Below are 9,455 nucleotides of genomic sequence, written 5' to 3' on the forward strand. Positions count from 1 at the left end.
CGAGCGCGCCACGCCCACCTCCGCGTCCGCCCGCAGCGCTTCGCCCCAGCCCGTGGGGCGTGCTCCCCTAATAGGCCCCGCCACGCCCCTCAGTCCTCCAGCCCCGCCCCTTCAAACAGGAACCCCTCCCTCCCCGTAGCCTTCGCCCCGCTCCTTCCTGTCCGCTCTCCGGAAGCGTCTTGGAGCTCGCCTTTTCGCCTTCCGGTCTGAGGACGCACTCAGTAGTTTGGTCTGGAACATCTTTTTAAGGTTTCGACACGGCCTAGTTTGAGGCGCGGGCTTCCCGGCAGCGCTGTGACAGCTTCCGGCGCTGCCTGGCTGTGGACGCTTTGTGTCTGGCGCCGTGTCGCCCTCGACGGCAACCGAGCTTTAGAGACACTCCGAGGAATCCCACGGCAACCTCCCACAGCTCGCCAAGATGGCGATGCAAGCGGCCAAGAGGGCGAATGTGAGTACCCGCTTTCCGCGCGGGTGGGAAACGATCGCGGGGCTTGACTGTGGCAGCGTGGGGTGGGGGGGTGCGTTCTTGTCCTCCGCCCACAGGCGGGGAAACTCGTCGCCTGTTCGGTCAGAGGAGTGTTTCCCCTGGCCTTATCCTCCGGGGTGCGTTCCTTGAGCGACTTTTCGCCCCCGTCCCTATTGAGAGCCCCCTGGTATCACTGACAGCATAAAATCTACAATCTCTGCTGCTTGACCTCACCTAGGACCAGGCGTTAGGACCTCCTGAGTCTAACAAGTCGATAGCACAGTCGTCCTTAATAACTCAGTACTCAGTTCACTATCAGCCTGGGATTTTTCTCTCATGTAGAAAGAACTTTCTTATCAATATGTAAGCACCTGCCGTGTCTCTGGTTTTACAGATGGGAAGCAGTTCTTCAGTTGTATTTGTTCAACACCTGCTATGTGCAACACGCCAGTGTTAAGTGTTGGGGACACAACAGTGGATTAACTAAAAACTCATTCTTAGGTTCTACTGTTGGCAGCGAGTGAAGTGTTGCCAACACCTTTAAGAAAAAAACAGAGAGTAGGCAACGGTTAAAACTTTTAGAATTACACCTAAACAAAGACAGATAATTGACCATTGAATATGCTGATGAAGATTTTGGCTACCTTGATCATTTGAATCATTTTGATGAATGAAAACTTGGTTCCTATAGGGTGAAAAGATGGTGGGAATTAAGAAAAAGAAAAAGAGTTGGTCCTCTGAGTTTTCTTTTCTTTTTTCTTTTTTCTTTTCTTTTGAGACAGTGTTTCCTGTGTTGCTTTGGAGCCTGCCCTGGAACTCGCTCTGTAGACCAGGCTAACTCACAGATCCGCCTGTCTCTGCCTTCCCAGTGCTGGGATTAAAGGCGTGCGCCATTACTGTCCAGCATGAGTTTTCTTTTTAGAGAAATTGAATTGTTCTAAAGATACATAAAGTACATTTTATATGCAAACAAGAATGCACCAATAGAATGGGAGAAACCTGATAAAAGAAGAAAAATGTATTAAGTTCAGGATTAAATCTGGAAATGTGGCTCAGTGGTAGACCCTGAATTGGATTTCAAGCACCTCAAACCACAACAGAAAACTAAAATATTAAAGAAGTGATTTTGAGTAGATGAGTGGTTGGTATAGCAGTAGAAAAATGAAATGAATCTGTAATACCATTTGGTCATATCCTGGGTTGGCAGAGAAGAGTATACAGCCCTTTCGAATTCTACAGGACATGATGATGGTGAGGTTTTAGGAGAGAAGAGAGTGTTTTGAAGAGCGAGAAAGCAGATTTATTAAGAGAAATATATTTCTGTCTGGCAGTTTTTGATTATAAAACTGGGGAGGGTCTTTATCACCACTACTCGTTTGACGCTAGGGAATAAAGCTTCTTTTAATTTATATTTATTTATTATTGTATTGCATGTGCCACAGTTATGTCAATAATAAGTAGTTATTGAGAAAATTTTTATCTGGTACATAATTGACTATATTAGCAAGGAGTAAGCTATGAGATATCAGTGTGGAATAAGGAACGTGAAGAGTGAGGGTTATACAGCATGAAAAGGAACAAACTATGGGACAATTTTTCTTTTTTGGAGACAGGGTTTCTCTGTAGCTTTGTCCTGGAACTCGCTCTGTAGACCAGGCTGGCCTCGAACTCACAGAGATTTGCCTGTCTCTATTTCCCCAGTACTGGGATTAAAGGCGTGTACCACTGCCCAGCTGGAACAATATTTTAATGTGAAGGACTGTGAAGAAGTAGAGGTGTTGGGAGGAAATGGAGTATGGAGGAGGAACAAGAGTCAGGCACCTCGGAGTTTGAGAAGTGAGCACTGGAACCTTAGTAGAATCACTTTCAGCAGACTGCTGGGTGGTAACTAGGTCTGGGTGTCTAAGAAATAAAGAATATGAGTTGGTGAGTACAGATGTCTCTCTTCTACTCGACTGAAAAAGAACAAAGCAAGATAATGTAGAGAGAGCTAGAAAGTGCAGGGAAGCCAGACACCTTGTCTGCTCTTCAAGGTGTCTCTCTAATACCTAGCCCACTGTGCACACTAAAAAGGCAGTAACTATTTGATGAGTAAGTGAAGAGGACTCCAGTGTTCTCTTTCCTATGGGCATTGGGAGGACCAGGTCGGCTGCTCACATAAGGACTAGAAACTGGTTGCCAGGGAAAGCCTGTAAGAACAAGAGAGAGAAGTCATTGACGCAAGATCTTAAGACATAAGAAAGCTTATGAGTGGAATTTTACCCTCTTTTCTTTCCCAGGTGAATGAAGGAGAGTGAAGTGGGAAATACTTGTTAAGTTGGAGAGGCCAAAAGCCTCAGTTTCAGTTCCTGCTTAGAGTCTCCCTCTATGTGGTGCTCAAATGTTTTTTGAAGAACATAACCACTTTGAATAGCATCAGATTATAGTTCTTATTCTTGGCATCTTATTTTACATGAGTTCTTAATAACAGCACTGCTCCTTCAGTATAATGACACATTTCTCGTTTTAGATTCGCCTCCCACCTGAAGTAAATAGAATTTTATATATAAGGAATTTGCCATATAAAATCACAGCGGAAGAAATGTATGATATATTTGGGAAATATGGACCTATTCGTCAAATCAGAGTGTAAGTCTTTTTGTTGTTGTTGTTTTGTTTTTTTGTTTTTCGAGACATGGTTTCTCTGTAGCTTTGGTGCCTGTCCTGGAGCTAGCTCTTGTAGACCAATCTGGCCTTGAACTCGCGGAGATCCGCCTGCCTCTGCCTCCTGAGTGCTGGTATTAAAGGCGTGCGCATCATTGCAGAGTATAAATCTTACTGAGACTTGAAATGTTCCTTATAGGGAATGGTTACCTAATCTCTAATTTCAGAATTGTGGCTGGCAGCAAGACTGCTGTGTGGAATGTAGTGATGTGTCTGTTTCACAGTGAGACTACCAAGGCCCTTGGTAAAAGACCTTTCTAGTACCATGGAGTGTTTAGTGATAAAATCTTCTAACCCTGAACTGAACTTTAAACTATCTCTACAGTACCTGAACTTGTGCCATTTAAGGATTCCTCTGAAAGGATTTATATGTAAGTTTTCTTTTGTGTGTGTGTGTGTGTGTGTGTGTGTGTGTCCTGCCTACATGTATACCCACACACCAGAAGAGGGCATCAGATCTCATTACAGATGGTTGTAAGCCATCATGTGGTTGCTGGGAATTGAACTCAGGACCTCTGGAAGAGCAGCCAGTGCTCTTAACCTCTAAACCATCTCTCTAGCCCTATAAGTTTTTTTTCGAAGCGAGCATAGAGATGCAGTACCTATAATCTCAGCACTTCAGAGGTGGAGTCAAGAGTTCAAGGTCATTTTCATTTATACAGTGATTTTAAGGTCATTCTGGACTTCTTAAGACCGTATCTCAAAACAAGCAAAAAATTTTTTTTTTCTTTTTATAACCTGAGAACCCCTTGTTGGTTTTAGGACTATGAGAGTCTGAAGACTTTGCTTTTGAATGATCTCCATCTCTCCTAGAAATAAACTGATTACTGGAAATACGTCATCATTAACAGCTGAATGAAGGTTAAAACTAAGTACTATAGAACAGCTCTTCTTTTAGAAGGTCTCGGTCCTCTGAGCAACTGCTGGGAGCTTTGGATTTCCTACAGGATACATTTTGTCTATATTTTAAGGGATGTGAGAACTCCAGGTTCTTCTAAGTACCAAGAATAATATGTAGATATCCTCTGATTTGGGAACCAGGGAACAAGAGTCTACCATTAAAGCTGCCAGGCTTTTTGGCTTTTTCTTCATCTGTAAAATAATCTTGGTAGTGGTTGTTGTTTTTATTTGTTTGTTTGGGTTTTTTTTGTTGTTGTTATTTGAGACAGAGTTTCTCTATGTAATCCTGGATATCCTGGAACTCACTCTATAGTGCAGGCTGGCCTCAAATTCACAGAGATCTGCCTGCCTCTGCCTCCCGAGTGCTGGAACTAAAGGCGAGCACCATTACTGCCAGGCTGCTCTTTGGTTCTCAGTGTGGAGGCAGTGTGATAAATTGACCAGATTGATTGTTAGACCTTGGTTAAGTTACTAACAGAGCACTTTCAAGTTCATTGAAACTGGGCAGAATGTGTCATCTATCTGGGCTTCAGTCCTCTATGAGAGACTTAGCTTGGATCGAATTATGCAATCTGTACATATCAGAGTTGCTAGCTTTGCAGTGTGTGTTAGTCACAGTCTTCTTCTGTCCATTCCTTAGTTATTATGACTTAATAACTATGTTACTGTAACTTAGTTATGTTAGTTACTACTAAGGCCTAGTAGTTATGTGATTGTGCTATTGCTCATGACCTTACCTGTATTCTCGGCAGGGTGAGTGCTTCCAGGCTTTGCATTGATAGCATTTGTGCCTGAGTCATAGTAACCATCCATATGTATATAATACACATATTATATAATATATATTATACATATGCAAATGAATAGGGCTGGGAATACAGCTCAGTAGTAGAGTGTGAAGCACCTGAGTTCAATCTCCAATACCATAAAAAGAAAATAAATGAATAAAATAGTAGTATGGCTATGATTAATATATGATGATGGCATTATAAAGCTTACTGATAATATGTAGTTGAGAGATAGTTAAGTTGAAGTTAAAGAATGTTGTTGAAAATGCAACAAAAGAACCAGTCGTGATGAAAGACACCTGTAATGGAAGCCACTTTGAAGTCTTAGGCAGAAAGATTGAAAGTTTGAGGTCAGTCTGGGCAATAGAGTGTCTGGTAAAATAAATGCAGCCAGGGATACAGCAGGCCCACCGTAGCTTGGGGCCTCTGCTTCCAAGCTTCTCCCTGGTTGTACCTCACAGCCCCTCTCATACCTGGCTCCTTCTGTTCTTAGCCTCAGGGAGGGCTTTGCAGAGAGACTTTCCACAAGCATCCAGTTAAATAGCTCTCCTCACTAATCTCTTCTTGCATGGCTCCTCGTGATCTGTGATTCATACTTTTTCTGTGATGTCTTTCTCTTGCTTGAACCTAACTCCTTGAAGGAAGAAGTGATGCTGACCTGTTGGTTCTCCTGTCCATCTTAGGGAGAATTCAGTGTGGTCTAAGAGCCTGGTCCTTAACTGCAGAGTGAAAATGAGCTGTTCTTGTCCCTCGTTGTGATCAACCTCTGCTGCTACTTGGCAGCAAGCATGCTGCTGGCAGTTTACCCAGTACTAATTTTCTTTTCTGTGTAGCCCTGGCTGTCTGGGAACTTGTTCTGTAGACCAGGCTGGCCTTGAACTTAGAAACTTGTCTGCTTCTGCCTCCTGAGTGTTGGGGTTGAAGACCACCACATGCACCAGCACACCCAACTAGTACTGATGTTCTAGAATGGGGCTTTCTAAAAGCTAACTATGCTCACACACCAGGACAGCTGATCACTCAACTTGACATGTACTAGACATTTGGTACTGTGTATTCTTAAGCCTTTTAATATTGTTACCTTTTCTATTAAAATCACATATAAGGGATTTCAATCGAAACCTTTAATGGAAAGATGGCTCTAAATGTAAATACCCACACATAGACAGATTAATATACACAGAAATCTTTTTTTTAAAAAACATATAATATAGGACAATGATACTGAGATCAATATGTGATGTAAAGTAGCTGAAGCTAGAAAGGGTAAATTGTGTGATGAGGTTTTTCATTCCTGTTTGCCAGCAGTCAGGAAAATGTTGCTGAGCTTAGTGTGCAATACATGGCACATTGTAAGTACATGTTTTAAAAATTCAAAGTATAGTATAGATTTCAGGGCATGAGGTTGATAACGAGGGACTCCTGAAATGGAGAATGTTTAAAATCAGGCCAAAGGCTGGGGTATAAATAACTCAGTAGTAGGACACTTGTCTGGTATGTGAAAGGACTCCAGTTTAATCCCTAGAAATTTAAAAAAAAAAGGAATATGATTAGGCTTTGTCCCTACTGCAGTTCCTGAGATGAGGCGGGAGGAGAGGATGAATGTATGAGAGAATTAATAGGAGAGAGGGAAGTCTTGTGAGCTGCCTCAAGCAGGTAAAGGCTCCACTGGGAACCCAGAGTAGCAGGACAGAGTGGTAAAGGTCATCCTCTGGCCTCCGCACCCACACTGTGGCACATGGTGCACCCTCGTATGTGTATATACACATAGTGATAATAGAGTCATGTTTTTATTTTTTTTATTTGTTTATTTTATTATTTAAACAATATTCTGTCTGTGTGTATGCCTGCAGGCCAGAAGAGGGCAGAAGACCCCTTTACAGATGGTTGTGAGCCACCATGTGGTTGCTGGGAATTGAACTCAGGACCTTTGGAAGAGCAGGCAATGTTCTTAACCTCTGAGCCATCTCTCCAGCCCCTAGAGTCATGTTTTTAAATGGGAGGAAGTAGATCTCTACCTCTCAGATGTATGTTGTAAGGCACTGTGTAATGACATGTAGTATCACTTTTGAACTGGGTAGGGTGGTCTGTGCCTGGAATCAGCACTTAGAAGGCTAAAGTGGGTAGACTGAGTTTGAGGCCAGCCTAGGCTGCATTTGGAGATCCTGTCTGAAAAAAAAAGAAAGGAAACAAACTTACCTTTGCCCTTAAGGAAATGGAGACTCTTTCTTCCCCCCCTCCACCCCTTTGGACAGTTCTCAACTTCCATACCTAATACAATCCTGAAAATGATAAGGCTGTTAATAGTTGTTATGCCAAGAGAATAAAAAATAAAATCTATCTTCAGGTGGGACATAGCAATACACTGGAGACAGGCAGGAAGATGACAAGTTCAAGGCAGGCCAGCCTAGACCACATAGGGAGCCCTTGTGTAAAACAAACAGACATTCTCTGTGAGATCCAGGCAACTTAACAGTTCATTCACGGGCACTGCACTTTGACCACACCCATCACAGGCTCACTGTGTCTCACAGCTGTGTGCAGCACACAGTGCTGACTCCTACCTTTTATTGTTGTTGGATTTTGAGATGGTCACTTAGTGTAACCACTCTGGCTAACCTGGAACTCACTATGTAGACTAAGCTGGCTTGCGTGCTCTCTGTCTCTGTCTCTCTCTGTCTCTGGTTTTTTGAGACACGGTTTCTCTGTGTAGTTTTAGAGCCTGTCCTAGAACTCACTCTGTAGACCAGGCTGGCCTTGAATTCACAGCGATCTGCCTGCTTCTGCCTCTCAAGTGCTGGGATCAATGGCGTGCACTACTGTGCCCCTGGGTACAATTTTGTGCTCATGCATATGCAGCTTCACTCTTAGTCCTTGAGCTATTTCATTTCAAAACACATTAATTTTAAAAATTATAGGCATTAGGTAGTGGTGGCAAACACCTTTAATACCAGCACTCAGGGCGAAAACAAATAAAACCCAGTTACAGGTTCAGGAAGACTGAAAATAGTCAATGCTTTGGTAAATGTGTCTTCTATCTGTCCTGCAGAGGAAATACACCTGAGACCAGAGGAACAGCATATGTGGTCTATGAAGATATCTTCGATGCTAAGAATGCATGTGACCATTTATCGGGATTCAACGTGTGTAACAGATACCTCGTGGTTTTGTACTATAATGCTAACCGGGTGAGTACAGCCCATTCAGAGCAGCACTGGCTCTGGGAAGGGTGTGGTGGGGTTTCTCTTAGCTCGTGCCACTGGTGAACTCCTTTGGCTGTAGTCAGTACCCAGTAACTGTGGGGCTTGTCACACTTGCAGGCCTTCCAGAAGATGGACACCAAGAAGAAGGAGGAGCAGCTGAAGCTTCTCAAGGAAAAGTATGGCATCAACACAGATCCCCCAAAATGAACTCGGGGGTTTTACTCTGAATAGGCCCATGTGTGGCCCCCGGTTACCTTGTTTCTCTTTAGTGCATACTGAATATTGTAATTTCTTGTTTGAGACCTAGAATCCGAGAATGACTTGTTTGAAACTTAACTAAGCATTTGAATCAAATATTTTGTTAATAAATTAATAGCTTTTGTAAAACCTGTCAGTGTTTTCTCCTTTTATTGTTGTTGTTGTTGTTGTTGTTGGGGGTGGGGAGTTCGAGACGGTTTCTTTGTGTAGCCCTGGCTGTCCTGAAAGTAGCCCTGTAGATCAGGCTGGTCTTAAACTCACAGAGATCTGTCTGCCTCTGCCTCCCAATTGTTGGGATTAAAGGCGTGTGCCACCACCGCCTGGCTTGTTATATTTATTTGTTGTGTATATATGTGTGCAAATGCACACATGTAGGATCAGCATGACTTGTAGGAATTGCTTCTCTTTTTCCACCATGTGGGTATTGGAGATTGAACTCAGGCTTGATAGCAAATGCCTTTACCAAATCCTGCACCATCAAAGGAACTTGTAGACTTGTCTTTTTTCTTTTTTTTTTCTTTTTTTTTTTTTTTTTTTTTTTTGAGATAGTGTCCCTCCATGTAGACCATGCTGGCCTCCAAATCATAGATCGGCCTGTCTCTGCCTCCCAAGTCCTGGGATTAAAGGTGTGTGTCACCACATCCAGCCCAGACTTACTTGTCATTTTTAGTTAGTAACAGCCTACTGAGGAAGCATGAGGATACCAAAGCCAGGAAAAGCTAGTATAGTGTACAGCTGTAATCCCAGCACTTGGGAAGCTGAAGCAGGATCACCATGAGTTTAAGACCTTCCTAGGCTATGTAGTAAATTTTGAGCCAGTCTCAGCCTGGGTTACAGAGTAAGGCCCTATCTCAAAGGACAAAGACAGACATGAGAGGACTTCAAGAGCTACAAAGAGCCAGACAGCTGCCAGTGTTGGAGCCCTTGTCCTTACAGCAGAGGTCTGTCACAGAGGTGATGGCTTAGAGAACAGTGGCTTTTGGGGGGACAGCTTGTTAGAAATTTGAGAGCACTGTTTAGGTAGGTACCTGGCCAAGACTGAACTTACGTAGCTTTTCCATTATTAACTATATATATTTTGGACTTAGTTCATAAGATGGCTTTGCCATATATAAAATGCTTAATCTTAAGAGTTTC

At 43.0% G+C, this 9,455-nt stretch overlaps 1 protein-coding gene across 1 annotated transcript; it reads left to right on the forward strand.

Moving 5' to 3' along the window:
• The first annotated feature begins 164 nt into the window (after positions 1–164).
• Positions 165–8,449, forward strand: Sf3b6 (splicing factor 3b subunit 6). The gene is made up of 4 exons (XM_038319502.2): positions 165–448; positions 2,976–3,094; positions 7,907–8,045; positions 8,178–8,449. Exons 1-4 carry the CDS (start codon positions 419–421, stop codon positions 8,265–8,267), a joined length of 378 nt encoding a protein of 125 aa, XP_038175430.1. The 5' UTR covers positions 165–418; the 3' UTR covers positions 8,268–8,449.
• Positions 8,450–9,455: the final 1,006 nt, after the last annotated feature.

Source organism: Arvicola amphibius, chromosome 2 (assembly GCF_903992535.2).
Source record: "Arvicola amphibius chromosome 2, mArvAmp1.2, whole genome shotgun sequence".
Classification (NCBI taxonomy): Eukaryota; Metazoa; Chordata; class Mammalia; order Rodentia; family Cricetidae; genus Arvicola; species Arvicola amphibius.